Here is a 16,392-nt window from a genome sequence, read left to right on the forward strand (position 1 = left end):
TTTAAATAATGGAAGCATGACACTCCCAGGGTACCGAAACCCCTACCGTTTAATGAAACAATCATTTACGTGCCAAAATAAAGACTCTAGCCATGGCTGTAATATGGCTTGGAAATGTTTTATATTGTTTTTCCTCATAGGTGATAGATGTTCTTTGTAATGCGAATCTAATAGCTATTGTAAGTATTTATGGAATAGCAAGTATATGCAGAACATCTAATTATTGTCATTGCATGTCCCTGTTGGAGTTCCCCTGCACCTGACTCCCTCCTCCCCCCCGCCGCTCCTCTTCCTCACCTCGCTGAAGGGGCTGGGCATGGCGGAGTCCATGTCCACGCTGATGAAGGAGTCGTCCCCGTCGGCGGACAGGTTGGAGTTATCGGCCGAGGGGGCGAAGGGGATGACCATGTTCACCCCCTCCTTCCTCCTCTTGGCGTCCACGTCGTCCTCCTTCTTCCTCTGAGGGGGGGAGGGGACAGAGGGGGCAGAGGGGGCGTGACTGTCTGCTACAGGCCGGCCCGGCCTGTGTGAAAGCCCCCAGCAGACGCCTTACCTTCTCTGCGTATTTCTCCCTCTTCCTCTTCCGGTCCTTCACTTTGCTGCACTCCTCTTGCTGCCTCTTCTCCTCCTGCCTGATACGCACTGCAGCAGGAGCACACGACCCCGATGACTATTAGCACTATTATACTGTCACTATTATACACTGTCACTGCTATCACTATTAGCACTATTATACACTCACTATTATACACTGTCACTGCTATCACTATTAGCACTATTATACACTCAGACTGCTATCACTATTATACACTGTCACTGCTATCACTATTAGCACTATTATACTGTCACTATTATACACTGTCACTGCTATCACTATTAGCACTATTATACACTCACACTGCTATCACTATTATACACCGTCTCCGCTATCACTATTACACTGTAACTATTCCCGTTATTACACACTGTAACCACTATCAATATCATCACTATTAGGCAATGTCACCACTATCGCTGTTATCACTATTACAAGCTGTCATCACTATTATCACAATCACATATGGTCACCACTATCATTATTATCAGTATTACAGTCACCACTATCACTATTATACACTGTAACTACTGTCATTATTATCACTGTCACTATTATCACAACAGTCATTACTATCACTATTATTGCTTTTACTCACCATCACGACTACCAGTGCTATATTACTATCATTATTACTGCTATCACTATTACTCACATGTACTACTCTCACTATGAAGGCCTCTGTAATTATGAGATCACTCACACTTCTTCTCCAGCTCGTCGTCATCCAGGAGCAGGCTCACCACCTCCTTGGGCTTGAGGGTGTCTGGCTTAAAGTTCCCCCCCGAAATCACCATCCTTTGGATCTGCGAGGGAGACGGGCAAGGGAGCTCTGAAACGTCGCCAGATTCATTTAGGGAGGGAGGTAACTCAAAAAGAGACCAGACAGCCCAGGCCCAGAGTTTCGACAGACTGTAAAAAACGCTTCTGATTGCGTCTTCAGTGGACCGTTACGCAATTATGAGCAGAGCTCTCGTGGACCGCTACGCACCCCTGAACGCCGCTTTAGCGTCCTCAGCTACACGCCCGACTGCCTCTTCATTGGCTTACTGCCGACCGCGGCTTGACCGCCGATCGACCGCCCGGGCGACTCACCTCGCTCTTCTCCTTGGCGCGCTGCAGGATGCGCTCCTCGATGGTCCCCTTGCAGACCAGCCGGTACACCGTCACCTGCTTGGTCTGGCCCAGCCGGTGGGCCCGGTCCATGGCCTGCTGGTCCACCGTGGGGTTCCAGTCGCTGTCGTAAAATATCACCTGCGGCGGAGGAGCCCCGTCAGTCACACGCACGCGCACCCTGTGACGTGTGATATCGAGTGTGTGTCTGTGTGCGTGTGTGTGTGCATGTGTGCGTATGTGTGTGGTGCGTATGTGTGTATGTGTGTGCGCATGGGTGCATGTGTGTGAGTGTACATGTGAGCGCATGGGTGCATGTGTGTGAGTGTGTGTGTGCATGTGTGTGTGTGTGTGTCCAAGCAACCTGGCACAGAGGGTTAAATCTAACTATGTAACCTGTAACTGTGTCCAATGAAAAAAAAAACACATAGGAAGTCAGACTGTTACAGTGACTATTAGTTAACTTGGAGAGCAAAAGCAGCAATGATTCACGGCCAAGGGAAGCTATAGGGGTTATAACTGGCCACTCAGCGTTCTGCGCGCGGTTGGGTTCTGCGGGACTCACAGTGTCAGCGGCGGTCAGGTTGATGCCGAGGCCCCCGGCCCTCGTGCTCAGGAGGAAAACGAAGATGTCCGTCCTGTTGGGGGAGGAGAGAGAAGAAGGAGTGAGAGAAGAAAACATTCCGACGGACGGGTAACCGTGGCCTCTGAGTCGCCCTCTGAGCCGAGCCCAACCCGGCGGGGCCTACGGCTCGGGAAAACGTCCGCGCCGTTTAACTGAATCGCGCTGGCCCGCTGGTGAGCGCCGAACAGCCCCGCATGTGAGCAGCGCTAAACGAGCTAAAGAGCGCTAACGAGCTAAAGAGCGCTAACGAGCTAAAGAGCGCTAACGAGCTAAAGAGCCGCATGCCAGGGAGACGGGGCGGGAACGGGAGGACGGACGCGGCCGCCCAAGGCTAAACGGAGACAGACGCGCGGCGGCGGCTCCCCGCCCCGCCCCGGCTTCCCTGCGGGACTCCCGGCTTTCGGAAACCGGAGCGTCCGTTTCGACCGACGCCGGGCCGCTCACCTGCTCTGGAAGTCGGCCACCATGTCCCGGCGCTCCGAGATCTTGGAAGACCCGTCCAGCCGCATGTAGGTGTGCTTCCGGTAGACCATGTACTCCTGGGACAGGGAGGGGGGGGGGAGAGGGGCTTAGAGAGCAAATTTACTGCGGCGTTCCCCTGCCCCTTCTAACAAACACACAGAGAGCAGCTCAAGCCACCAAATACACCACTGTGAGTGAAATATGTATGTAAATACACCAAGCTGAAAGTACGTATGTGAGTATATACACCTCTCTGAGTAAATATGTGTGTTAGTACACCAAGGTAAATCTACATACATGTGAATATACACCACTGTGAGTAAAATATGTATGTAAATACACCAAGCTGAACGTACATATGTGAGTATATACACCTCTCTGAGTAAATATGTGTGTTAGTACACCAAGGTAAATCTACATACACGTCAATATACACTACTGTGAGTAAAATATGTGTGTAAGTACAGCAAGGTAAAGTGTAAGTGCACGGGGAGATTGCGATCATGGAATGAGGAGGGGGCATGGGGCATGGGGGAGATTGCAATCAAGGACTGTGGGCTGTGGGGAGGGGGGGGGGGGGATTGATTGCAGTTTTATATGAAATTATGTATTCCTGGAGGAGTACAGCATTATCAGTGGGTGGGCCCTGCCAACTTAGGCCCACCCGTATCAACAGTCTGGCCACGCCCAAGTTGTCTCCATAGTGGCCAGCAGAGATGTGTTGCTTAGCGATGGAAGGATTAATCGTACACACGGACTGATTTGTGGTTTTAGCTGGCCTCATAAAATGACTCAAACCCTGACAGGGTCAAAGAATCCACAATAAAATACCACAAAACGTAAAATATACCAGATTGACGTCAAGAGAATCAAAGTGACATAATCTCTCCAAGGAGCAAAAAAAAAAGTTGTTTTGGAGAACCTGTTGCTTATCAGTGGACAGTGGCATGAGGTTTTATTCAGGATAATTCAACCAGGAGCGTTCACAGCCGACAGACCGGCAATGTCTGAAACAGACCGATAAGTCTTCTATCTCTTTCTGCCAACCGTCAGGATGCAGAAACACAACATGCCAACACCGAAGGAAAAAAACTCAACCGATCTCACTGAAAACGCCACGCACGCCAAAATAACAAAACCTCTTTTCCGACCTCTTCGCATCTATTTGAGAACATAACCTCAAATTGGCTGCAGCTGTGCAGTCTCAGCCTGCTGACCCAATGTTGATACAGAAAGTGTTTTGTTAACATGAAAAAATCTTCTTCTTTTTTTATTCAATCAATTTACGTGTCAATCACAGGCTCCGCCCCAGACCTGTTTATGCTCTTAAAATAAATGGGAGCTAAATGACTTGACTGTCCCCTTCAGACTCATTACCGCTGGCTCCAGTGATTCATGCATTTTTCCCCTCTCTAATCTGGGGTCTAGGACAGTTTTGCAGTGGGTAAAAAAAAACAAAAAACAGGCCGACCGCGTCTGTTAAGAGCGAAGCTCTGCATATCGCATCTCATACCTGTGTGAGTGTGAGCGCGAGTGTGTGTGTGTGTGTGTGTGTGCATTTTTGTGCATGAATGCATGCACAAGAGCGTGCGCGTACGTGTGATTGCAGCAAGCGCATGGGAAGTATGTGCGCGTGTGTGTGTGTGTGTATTTGTCTATGTTTGTTTATGTATGCGTCAAGTGGATGTGCGCCTGCATGCGTGTGCGTGCGAGTGTGTTTATATTTGTTTAGCGTGCGTGCGTGCGTGCGTGCGTGCGTGCGTGCGTGTGTGTGTGTGTGTGTAAATGCGCGTGCGTCCGCACCTCCAGCAGGTCGATCATGCGGGTCATCTGGGAGTAGATGAGGACTCGGTGGCCCTGGGACTTCAGCCGGGTCAGCAGCAGATCCAGCGTGTGCAGCTTCCCGCTGTCCGTGATCAGGGTCTCCTTGTCTGGAACACAGAGCGAGACGGCACCGCTGATGAATAAGCCCCGCCCCTCACCGCTAAACAGAGCCGCGTGCGCCGCCAGCTAGCGCTACAAATATGGCAGTTTCCCGTCCGTTTCCCTTTAAAAACATACCAATTTCCTGGTCTAAGCCACTGAGGGCTGGAGAGTTTTTAGTACAAGGGATGAGACGGTCCTCAAGTCTCACACCTGATGACCCCTTTAGGTCAGGGCTGCCTATCCCTGTTCCTGGAGATCTACCGTCCTGCAGGTTTTCATTTCAACCTTAACTTGGCACATCAGATATGACCAATTCACAGCTCAAGTAATTTGATTTGAAACTGTAACATGTTATAAAGTATGCAAACACCATGCATTTTTCTAGCAAGAATGGCTATGAAGTTAGATGCTAAGTTAGCTAACTGGCTTCAATATTTGCTAATGTTAGCTAACTACAGTAGCTACACTTTTACTCATAAAAATGCATGAAACACATTGGTAATACCTAGCTAGTTGCTGGACAAAGGTAGACCATTTTAACATAACTGAAATACCCAAAACAAATCGTGAAAGGGAATTTATTAGCAAGCTCGTCTAACATTCATCAGTAGTGCTAGCAAGCCATATCAAATTTGCCAGTTAGACAGTTAGCTAGCCTTAATTGTAAGACAGGCCTCATATTAACAGCCAAGGATGTAAACAGAGTGTACCACTGCAAGGCCCTGCCCAGAACTGGAGATGCTCAGTGCCCCATCCACCCATTGCCATGGTAACATGCAACACAAAAGCACCCATCCTGCCTCCTCCAGCCAGCAGCGCCTCCCTCCTCCAGCCAGCAGGCCCTCCCTCCTCCGGTGAGCAGCCCCTCCCACCTCCAGCGAGTATCCCCTGCCTGTAATCCAATCCCCTGCAGCCAGAACCCATTTGTGACCTAAGGGTGACCCAATTAAAAAACCAGCATGGAGCAGTCGCCAGCTAATTACCCCAACTGACCGCCACCCAACTGCACTACTGCTCGGGTTAATTTAATTGAACAGTCCAATTACCATCAAGGTCTGCTAGGAACGAGGCAAGCCCAGAGGTGCCACTGCCACTCGGCACCCTGGGATGCCTGCCCTTTCTCTCACACAGCTCATCCCTCATTTTGAGAGGGAGAAGCTAAACCTCAGTGCATTATTTACAATGCTGTCGACATATCAGTAGCGTTAAATTTTTTTTTAACTAAAACCAGGCATCTCTTATCACTAGAAGATGTAAGACTTCCCCTTAGACTTGTTCATCCCAAGGTTTCTTCCTACATGTCCTCCAGGACGTTCCTTGCCACTGCCTCTGGCTTGCTCAGTGGGGGGTTTAGGCCAGAGTATACTGTTGTGGCAAATTATTTAGAAAACTTGCTTTATATGTAAAAAAATGGATTGATCGATTGGTTATTCCCAATGTTCTACAAACTGTTATTTGGGAGTGGGGAGCTTTGCAATGGCACAGCCATCTGTGATTAATACCAGTTTATTTGTTTAGGAAAAAATCTCATACTTTGGCTTTGATTCCACTTTGATTTACATTATGAGGCAGATTTATGTGAAAATGTAAAACTCTAACTGACAGAAGTCCAAGACCACAGGCGGTTGTGTTTGCGGGCTTTCTGGGAACTGCTAAGCAGCCGGAACGGCCCCTGGACCCACTTCAGTTCATCAACCTCCCCAGGCACTTAGCCCCATAAGTACTCTGTAAAGAACGAACGTCTGCAATCATCGCCATGTCAAAACGTAGCACGGAAATCACAGGGGCATTGTGGGGACGGAATTTACGAAGCGCGTACAACAGCGAAGCTTTAGTGCGCACGCCCTGGTAATTAAACTGGGCGCTTTGCACGCAAACCGGCGTGTCCTTGGTTATATTCGCACTTCCAGGTCCGCCGCGTTTCCGGAGCTAGTCGGGTTCGAATCCGTTTTTCGGCGCGGCTCGCGTTCCAGCTTTCCCGCCCGATCGTTCCCACGGCGAAACCCGGGGCGTGCCGCGGTCACTTTCCCTTCGGAACCTGGCACGCGAGGGCCGCGGCTAACATTCCTGGTTCCTGGGAACCCCGAACTGTGAGAAATCACACCGGGCTCCTCTGGGTCCGAGGCCTCGGGGAGAAAGCGCTATGTTATCCCCGTTCCAGACGGCCGTGGTTCCGACCCCCAAAATGCCGGCTCCTGCATCCACCGCCTCTTAGCAGAGACGAGCTGGATGAAAGAACCGGAGACGAACGAGAGCACTGCCAAGTGCGGAACACCCAGGCCGTGAAACCCACGGAGACTCGGGGGTCTTCTCAGCCACCCGCACTTTACTGCATCGTGCACGCTTGAGTTCAACCCGAAGAAGCGCTGGCTATGAGTGAAAGGGGAGAGGGACTACAGTCGATGTCGATCGAGGGGGACAGCAGGCGCTCGGCCCGGAGGGCTGGTGCAGGGGCGGCGCTGCAGCTCCCCCTGCTGGCCACTCATAGAAATCCAGCGTAACAGAAAGGTGCACAAAGGCAATCGATCAAATCCAATCAAATAACCCTGGCCCAAAAGCCGCATAGAGCAAGTGGGAGGCAGCGAGAAGGAAAAACTCAGAGAAAGACAAGTTGGAAGAAAATTTAGAAGGAACCAGACACAGTAAGGGGGACCCATTCTCCTCTGGCCAAAAGCCAGGTGTTTTCAAATTCAAAGTCCCATAATATGACCAAACTCCACCTCATATTAAGCTCAGGGTTGTGGCTTTCATTTCAAAAGAGGATGCAGATTTCACTGGTCTAACTACCTCACCATCAAATACAGCATCTGGTGAACCAGGTCTAAACTGACAAGAGGGAAGGGAGCAGCTGGCCTCCCACCACGAGCCAAACTGCAATGTAGTGAGTTACCTCTTCTCCCACCATACAATGCATGCTGGGAAACAAATCGCTCATCACTATAAGGTCATCTGCAAGCTTTGAAAAAGGTGGTTCTGCATCAGACCACACTCTGAACAGCGGAGATGCAGGAGCTGATCAGTCTTGCAACCTTACAATTGCCCAGACATACGTTACCACATCAGAGCTGCAACGGAGCCAGTGGAGCAAGGTCTCCAGTGACCAACACCGACAGTGTCCTGCTTAACTGTGCAGTTAGCAAAATGCCAACAGACTGGCAAACAAAATATCGTAACCAAAATGGATGGCTCACTCTCAGAAAATGGTTGACCTGAAGTATATTTTTAATCTTATGAATGCAAAAAAAAAAAATTATTATTGATGTTCCACCTCGGGTTTGGGCCAAAGAATTTATGCTTCACTTCTAACCAAAAGCAGGAGAAACATGGTTCCCCCAGGTCCGTAAATCACCCTTTGATCAGCCTCATGTCATTCAGAAGGGCTCGTGTGAAGGCAGCACAGCAGACACTGTAAACAGTTATGTACCCTGCTTATTTTACTAATATCAAAAGTCTCTGGACGTTTCCTGCTATTTAGCCGAAAATGTTTTTTCTTTGAGAGGGCAGGAAGGGGAGAGAGTTTCCCACAGTCTCAGGCACACGAGTCCTCTCCGAGCTGTTCTCAGGAGTCTCTCGCACACCACACGGTTCAGACCGGACTCACACACTGCGGATCTCAGCACAGTTCACCGTTCACATCCTAGAACAAAGTGACTGTCAGAATGTACCCTACCTGAAAAAGAGGTTATGATTGGCAGTTGTTTGTACACCTGTGGTGAAGCTGAGGGCAATACGCCAAAATGTTTGAATCTTTCAGACTCATCGTAACTAAAAATATTAAGTATGGATCTTTTCTGAATGCAGTTACTGAATCCCTCAGATCTATGCACTCTGTTTTTAACCAAAAGAGCACGGAAATGAAGAGAAGGCTCCTGACACCAGCATTTCAACTGCAGGAACACACTGTAAGATCTTTCAGAGAACAGTATAAGGTTGGGCTGTAAGATCTTTCTGAGAGCAGTATAAGGTTGGGCTGTAAGATCTTTCTGAGAACAGTATAAGGTTGGGCTGTAAGATCTTTCTGAGAACAGTATAAGGTTGGGCTGTAAGATCTTTCTGAGAACAGTATAAGGTTGGGCTGTAAGATCTTTCTGAGAACAGTATAAGGTTGGGCTGTAAGATCTTTCTGAGAACAGTATAAGGTTGGGCTGTAAGATCTTTCTGAGAACAGTATAAGGTTGGGCTGTAAGATCTTTCTGAGAACAGTATAAGGTTGGGCTGTAAGATCTTTCTGAGAACAGTATAAGGTTGGGCTGTAAGATCTTGCAGAGAACAGTATAAGGTTGGGCTGTAAGATCTTGCAGAGAACAGTATAAGGTTGGGCTGTAAGATCTTTCTGAGAACAGTATAAGGTTGGGCTGTAAGATCTTTCAGAGAACAGTATAAGGTTGGGCTGTAAGATCTTTCTGAGAACAGTATAAGGTTGGGCTGTAAGATCTTTCTGAGAACAGTATAAGGTTGGGCTGTAAGATCTTTCAGAGAACAGTATAAGGTTGGGCTGTAAGATCTTTCTGAGAACAGTATAAGGTTGGGCTGTAAGATCTTTCTGAGAACAGTATAAGGTTGGGCTGTAAGATCTTTCTGAGAACAGTATAAGGTTGGGCTGTAAGATCTTTCAGAGAACAGTATAAGGTTGGGCTGTAAGATCTTGCAGAGAACAGTATAAGGTTGGGCTGTAAGATCTGTCAGAGAACAGTATAAGGTTGGGCTGTAAGATCTTTCTGAGAACAGTATAAGGTTGGGCTGTAAGATCTGTCAGAGAACAGTATAAGGTTGGGCTGTAAGATCTTGCAGAGAACAGTATAAGGTTGGGCTGTAAGATCTGTCAGAGAACAGTATAAGGTTGGGCTGTAAGATCTTTCTGAGAACAGTATAAGGTTGGGCTGTAAGATCTTTCTGAGAACAGTATAAGGTTGGGCTGTAAGATCTTTCTGAGAACAGTATAAGGTTGGGCTGTAAGATCTTTCTGAGAACAGTATAACGTTGGGTTGTAAGATCTTTCTGAGAACAGTATAAGTTTGGGCTGTAAGATCTTTTGTGAAAATAGTTTAAGGTTGGGCTGCAAGATCCTTGGTGAGAATAACGTAAGATTGACCTGTCAGATCTTGGCGTGAACAGCATAAGGTTGGGCCGTAAAATTTCGATGAGAATAATATAAGGTTGGGCTGTAAGATCTTTAGTGAAAATAGTATAATAGTATAAGGAGGAGCCCAAGATTGCATCACTTAATTCCCAGCATGCCCCAGGTGTGAATGAAAGGGAAACGGAGGCAGTAATGACAGGGTAATTCTGAAACAGCATCTCTGCTCACTGACTCAGACCAGCGCTTTCTGAAACAATGAGCAGCTTTCAGGCTAAACTTCCTCTCTTTGTGCTCCTTCGCACTCAGTGGAGTTCCCAGAACATTCTCACATGGCCTGGGCCTGATATGGCTACCTCACTTCCTGTCCCGCGATCTGCGGTCTGTCTGGAATGATGACCGCTTGCTATATCACTCAACTGGCTTACACCAGTGTTTCTTAAACTATGGGTCGGGACCCAAAATAGGCTGTCAAAGTGTATGGGGGGGTCCTGGAATGAGTCTGTAGAATGTCTATTTGACAGGTCCCTGAAAAGTACTAAATTTCTAAGTTAGGGCTCAATATTAAACAGCATTTATAATTTTAGTCCCGTTATTACAAATTTTAAGAACCAGTGGTTTATAATAAACATACTTAAGGTATATGTAAAATAGTATAAAGTCACAAACCGTCTTAAGTTAAGCTGTTCAAACCTAGCTCTAGGTCATACTGTTATTTTCAGACAAAAACCCCACCATCAGCCCCAGACACAGAGTAGGTCAAAGGTCATACCGGGAATCCTGATGAAGGACCAGCCATGTCGGGGGTAAATGGCCATCACTCCCCCGGGGGCTTCTGGGAAGAAGGCCTGGGAGCGCGCGGCCCAGGCGGCGGCCAGCTGGGGGGTCCCGTACAGGAAGCACTGCTTGGCGGCCACGCTCCCGCCGTCCCTGGCCGCCCGCCACTCGTACTCCGCGCTGCGGTCGGCGCAGTAGCGCTCCATGGGGACCCCCGTCACCTGCCGACCAATCGGAGAGGAGGGCCGTCAGAACCCGGGAACTGCGTCCGATGCGCTTTTTAGCTCATTCGTTCATTTTATTTTGAATGGACTTCTTTATCTCCCCGATGTGTGATTGTTGTGCTAGTTGTGCTGTTCCGGTTACCGCGGTCACCTTAAACACCTATGCAAGTAGCACCACGGGGGAAGGGCGGCCAGTTGCTCGCAAACCGACAACCATTTCATGTCCTCAGGGAAACTCAAATCAGGCCCTCAAGAGTAGCAGTACTGCTGCTTTTCGTTCTTCTCTAATCAGGACTGACTTAAACTTGGGACACCGGGTGAGTTAAACCTCCATCCAATCAGCGGCTAATCGATCAAGTAACTATCAGGTAGAAATGACAACCAGCAGCGCAAATGGCCTCAAGGGCCAGATTTAAGAATCCCTGCAGGTTGTGTAGTACTAGAGCGGATGGCTAGCACTGGTGGAAGGAGAAGCATATTTCTCACTGGGGGTCTGGTGCATTGCTGGGACACGACTGAACAGCACACTGCATTGAGATGCAAAACGGAATCGTCAGAAAACAAATCCTGGAAGAGACTTTGTGAGGGAGTTCCACAGGTCCCAGCAAGCAAGTCAAACCCAATGACTTTATCGTCCGCAGACAGTTGTACTTAACCGAGGCAGCACACAGTTATAGGTCACATACACTGTATAAAGGCGGCTCGGATGACGTGTGTTTACTGGAAGACGGGGCGGCCTGAGGACCGCAGAGGCGGCGGGTCCAGAGAGCAGCGGGGGTGCATAAACACGGAGAACAGAAGCACAGAGGACGGTGGGGGGCTTGTGTTTTTTTTGTGCCTTTGTGCGCTGTTTGTTTAAACTGCTGGAGCTGGCGAGGGGGCTCTCCTGAGCTGCACGTTCGCCAGACGAGGACGTCACAGTTCAGGAGCCCCCCCCCCCCCCATCCCCGACCCCCCCGACCCCCACGAGCACAGCCCAGCAAACAGCTCCTGAGTCTGTCTGGACCAAGAGTTCCTTCTGCAGCCACCTCTCTGAAAAGCGTTTGACAGTCGAGTTCATTAAAAACTCCTAGTCTACAGTCTGGACCTCATTAAACTGGCTACGATTTAAAGAGCTCTAAGGCTCATTAGTAAGTAAATTATATATCCCTCAATTTCACATATATAATTAATATCCTGTTGCATGGATTCATATTTTTTTAAATTATTTTTTCTGAACTCCATAGAGGCTGAGCTCCATTAGTGGTCACAGAGCAGTCACCCTTAGAATCACCATAGGTGAAGGAATCCAGCAAGGAAACGCAAGGCCAAAATGGCAGCCATTATAACGGGAATGTCACAGCTGTTGGTTTGGGAGCCATTTAACCCTTTGGAGAGCTGGTTTTTTGGAATACTTTTCCAAAATTTTCAGTCAGTGTTCTAGAACTCAATTGTTTTCCATTACCAATAGTGGCTGTTACATCAGCATTAGAATGTTCATTCTAATCACATTTGTAATGAATAGTCTAATGAGGCTATAACAATCACTACTGGTAATGGAAAACTATGGAGTTCTAGATTACCGACTTAGAATTTTGAAAATGTAGTCTGAAAAAAAAAGACTCTCCAAAGGGTCAAGAGAGACAGGGTGTGAGTTTAGGGGATATCACAACGGGGTTGTCAGAACAGTACTGCGTTCCCACCCATCCAGCCACCCAGACCTCACCCTTGGGACGGATGCAAAGAGGAATTTGGGGGGCTCCGTAGGCTGGCAGGGCAGCGGGCCGGACGGCGCCGCCCGTCTCCGGTGCACGTAGACGTCCGCGTGGCCCGTCACGCCGGGCCGGTGGCGGGCGAACACCAGGTCCTGAAACCAGAGGTCAGAGGTCAGAGGTCAGGGGTCAGGGGTCAGGGGTCAGGGCGGGGCTTCTGAAGGGCGGGGCCGAGCCGCGCCGGGGGACCCACCTGCAGGACGGCGCTGTGCTGGGTGCTGGGGAAGGAGGTGGGCGAGTCGGGCCAGAGGATCAGGTCGCGGCGGGAGAGGTACCGCGACGGCCCCGGCCCCGCCCCCCCGTCTCCGCCCTGGGCCCACAGGCGGCGCTGGTGGAGCCGGTAGGAGGACTTCAGGGTCAGGAAAAGGGCTAGCCACCTGAGAGAGAGAGAGAGAGAGAGAGAGGGAGGTGGGAGGGGCAGAGGGGTCAGAGGTCATACGTGATAAAACTGAGAAAGGACAGACGCGTGTAGGGCCCTGCACCCACCTGACCAGGGTCCCCTGAAGCATCAGGTTGGACATTTCGGCCGGCGACACGTCGATGAATCGCAGGAAGGAGAAGCAGCTGCCCTCGTCGTTGCCTGGGGAACAGACGGGCGACCGGAGGACGGACAGACAGGAAGGACAGCCGTGAGAGGTAGCGGTCGGGCAGGAGTGTGACGGATGTGTGTGTGTGTGCGCGTGCGTGTGTATGTGCATGTGTGTATGTGCGTGTGTATGTGCGTGTATGTGAATGTGTGTATGTGTGTGTGTGTGTGTGTGCGTGTTTGTGCATGTGTGTGTGTGTGTGCGCAAGACTCACCTTTCCTGTGGAACAGAGACTGCTGTATGTGTTGGGGGGAGAAGGGAGACAGCAGGACCTGCAGGAGTCTGCAAACAGAAACACCCAAAACTTCATTATTCCCTGTGTTATTATCTGTACTAACGGCACACATCCTCTCACAAGCCAAACTCAGGCAGAGGTGCTTAGAGGTATGTGGCTATGACGTTACACATTACCATTAGTAATTAATAATCTTAATCCATTTTAATGGCTATTTCGGCATTTTAAAACCAAGCAACTAAAAAAAGTATAGAAATAGTAAAAAAAAAAACAGTCTTTGAATAAAATCAACCTGAGCATACAGAAAATCATGACGTGCATTTTGTATGGGTAGCATATAAATTGTAAGACTAAACGTGGGTAACATTTAGGAAAGAAAGATTTAGAAAATAAATAATGTGATTTCCATCAGAAGAAAGGTTCTGAGAAAGAGGGGATTAGCATGTGTTCACACACGCAGGGTGACTGGGAGAAAATGGCTGCCGCGCGGCGAGGACTGAGAGGCGACAGCGGTACAAGCGGCCACCTGACCTGGTGCGCCACTGGCTGCAGGCGGAGAGCAGGCCCTGGCGGAACAGGAACTTGGACATGACGTAGGGCCTGAGGGACATGTGGAACGGCGAGCGGGTCTCCTGTCGCTCAAACAGGTCCGGGTGGTTACACACCTACGATCCAAGGACAAAGACGAAGACACATGATATAGGTCAAAGACGCAGACCGTGCTGCTCCATGCTGTCATGTGGTTATTGAAATCAGCTGTATTTTGAGGGACGTCCATGCACTGGGGTTCTAGGAAATCAAAGATGTTTAAATCTGTCAGGAATTACTGTCAGGAGCAATTGACAGAAAGGATGTCTTCCTCAGACGAATAATGCATGAGGAGGCCCTCCTTTGCGGAGCAGCATTAGGAGGCCCTTTCTTGCGAAGCTGCATGAGGAGGCCCTTTCATACGGAGCTGCGCGAAGAGGCCCTATCTTGCTGAGCTGCATGAGGAGGCCCTATCTTGCTGAGCTGCGTGAGGAGGCCCTATCATTGGGAGCTGCATGAGGAGGCCCTATCTTGCGGAGCTACGTGAAGAGGCCCTACCTTGCGGAACTGCATGACAAGGTTCATGAGGCTGTTGGTGGTGCTGTGAGCCTGTTGGGTGGACCCCATGGAGGACTGCAGCAGGTCTTCGATGGAGATCTTATTCTTCAAGGCCTGGTACAGCAGCCTCTGCCGCCCTGTCAGGCTGCAGTACGTGAGGATCTCGATCTGCAGGGAGTGGGGATGCACGTGTCATCAACAGCTGTTGGGTCTCAGGATTGGTCCAAAAGTTGTGAAACCACAGAGCGATTTAAAATCAGTTTATTAAAACGAGGTTTTTTTAATAAACTGACAAAAAGGTTTCCGGGATAGATATCACTTATCGTAGAGAAAAGCATGCTACATTTTTTTTTTGCTTTTTTGTGGGAAACGGTGAAGGGTTTCTGCCAGTACCTTGTCGGAGAGCTCGTTCTCCACGTCTTTCTTAATCCGCCGCAACATGAAGGGCTTCAGTATCATGTGCAGGCGAGAGAGCTGGTCTGGGTAAGAAAAAAGAAAGGAGAATGAAGCTTAGCAGCTTAGCAACAGATCTACAGGTTTTCTACAGTTTATCTTTCACTATGCGGTACAAGGTGGTACATAGAGATAAACAGATAAATTCCGTACAATTCAGCAAATTTGTGGCAGGGCATATTCAATTTCATTACAAGAGAAGATTCGGGCGGCAGCCGCGGCGCTGTTACTGCACACACAGTCAGACTCCAGCTCAAACCGAGACACTCACTCTCGTCGATGGCAGACTTGTTCTCCGCGTGGCTCTCGATGTCTTTGGAGAACCACTCGTTGAATTCCTCGTGGGAGTCAAAGAGCGTGGGCATGATGAAGTGCAACAGCGCCCACAGCTGGAGAGAAACAGCGAGGCGGACCGTACTGAGTCACATGGAAACCACAAATCTTAATCTGAGGAGCCGTAAGTCTTCTACATAGTTTTATGGATAGCGTTCCATTGCACTAATCAACATGCATGTTTCATCCTTGTGGTCCACAATGATTCAAACTGCAGAGTGGACATCAATAGGGGGCAAAGATCAGTCACCAATCACAGCGGGCCGGTCAGCCTGTGGTCAAGGTGGGCCGGTCAGCTTGCGGTCAAGGCGGCGCGGTCGCTCACCTCGGCCATGGTGTTCTGGATGGGCGTCCCGGTCAGCAGCAGGCGGTTCCGGCACTGGAACTGCAGCAGGATCTTCCAGCGCACGCTGGTGCTGCTCTTCAGGGCCTGGGCCTCGTCCAGCACCATGTACTGCCACTTGACCCGCTGGAAGTACTTCACGTCCTGGACCACCAGCTGGTAACTGGTGATCACCACGTGGAACGGGGCATCCTGAGTGTACAGGGTTTTCTACCGGCAGAGGAGCGTGGGAAATGGAGTCTGTTAGAGCACTGAAATTCAATCCAACCCAAAGTCAATCTACCAGCAGATGCTGGGGGAAAATGGACTAGGCGAGCACGGCCTTGTTAAAGCCATGAACACCAGATCACCGTACCTGGCTCCAGAACTTGCGGATGATCTTGCGGTCGTGTGGGTTTCCCCAGTATGGCAACACCTAAAGGACAAAATAATAATGGAATAAATCATCCAACGCAGAATTTAATATCAGCGTGCCCAGGGGGTGGGGTCACAGGTCAATGAAGAATATTTGTCAAAAGAAAGTTTATAGTTAGAATAAGCGCACAGCAAACCAGTGTCGTCTACAGCATTGATACAATTCATTCAAACCCAGGTGATGCAGTAACACAGAATTCCTCCAGAGGTGCTAAAGCTCACAAACAAAACTATAATCCAATCGGAACACGTAAGATGATCTCTACTCATCCAATGGCAGTAAATGAGAGCCCTTGATAAAACACTGACAGCAATCTCATGCCTAGCGTCCCAACCTGTGCTGTTACGAGCGACTGTATTTATCTGCCAAACTCATTTTCATTACATTATA

The 16,392-nt window shown here is 49.2% G+C and overlaps 1 protein-coding gene across 3 annotated transcripts in view; it reads right to left on the reverse strand.

The window, feature by feature from the left end:
• The window catches only part of ino80 (INO80 complex ATPase subunit), a 36,380-nt gene that overhangs the window by 4,233 nt on the left and 15,755 nt on the right, over positions 1 to 16,392 (reverse strand). For all 3 annotated transcript variants that reach the window (XM_064339615.1, XM_064339613.1, XM_064339614.1), the window contains 18 exons: positions 15,943 to 16,002; positions 15,570 to 15,797; positions 15,183 to 15,300; positions 14,852 to 14,937; positions 14,459 to 14,626; positions 13,904 to 14,037; positions 13,352 to 13,419; positions 13,037 to 13,130; positions 12,744 to 12,927; positions 12,505 to 12,645; positions 10,571 to 10,796; positions 4,599 to 4,726; positions 2,778 to 2,872; positions 2,274 to 2,346; positions 1,691 to 1,849; positions 1,299 to 1,401; positions 554 to 642; positions 298 to 459 (listed from right to left, as the gene is read on the reverse strand). In XM_064339615.1, coding sequence (XP_064195685.1) covers positions 298 to 459; positions 554 to 642; positions 1,299 to 1,401; positions 1,691 to 1,849; positions 2,274 to 2,346; positions 2,778 to 2,872; positions 4,599 to 4,726; positions 10,571 to 10,796; positions 12,505 to 12,645; positions 12,744 to 12,927; positions 13,037 to 13,130; positions 13,352 to 13,419; positions 13,904 to 14,037; positions 14,459 to 14,626; positions 14,852 to 14,937; positions 15,183 to 15,300; positions 15,570 to 15,797; positions 15,943 to 16,002 — 2,316 coding nt within the window. The remainder of the gene's footprint in view (positions 1 to 297; positions 460 to 553; positions 643 to 1,298; positions 1,402 to 1,690; positions 1,850 to 2,273; positions 2,347 to 2,777; positions 2,873 to 4,598; positions 4,727 to 10,570; positions 10,797 to 12,504; positions 12,646 to 12,743; positions 12,928 to 13,036; positions 13,131 to 13,351; positions 13,420 to 13,903; positions 14,038 to 14,458; positions 14,627 to 14,851; positions 14,938 to 15,182; positions 15,301 to 15,569; positions 15,798 to 15,942; positions 16,003 to 16,392) is intronic.

This window comes from Anguilla rostrata, chromosome 6, assembly GCF_018555375.3.
Source record: "Anguilla rostrata isolate EN2019 chromosome 6, ASM1855537v3, whole genome shotgun sequence".
NCBI classification, from domain to species: Eukaryota; Metazoa; Chordata; class Actinopteri; order Anguilliformes; family Anguillidae; genus Anguilla; species Anguilla rostrata.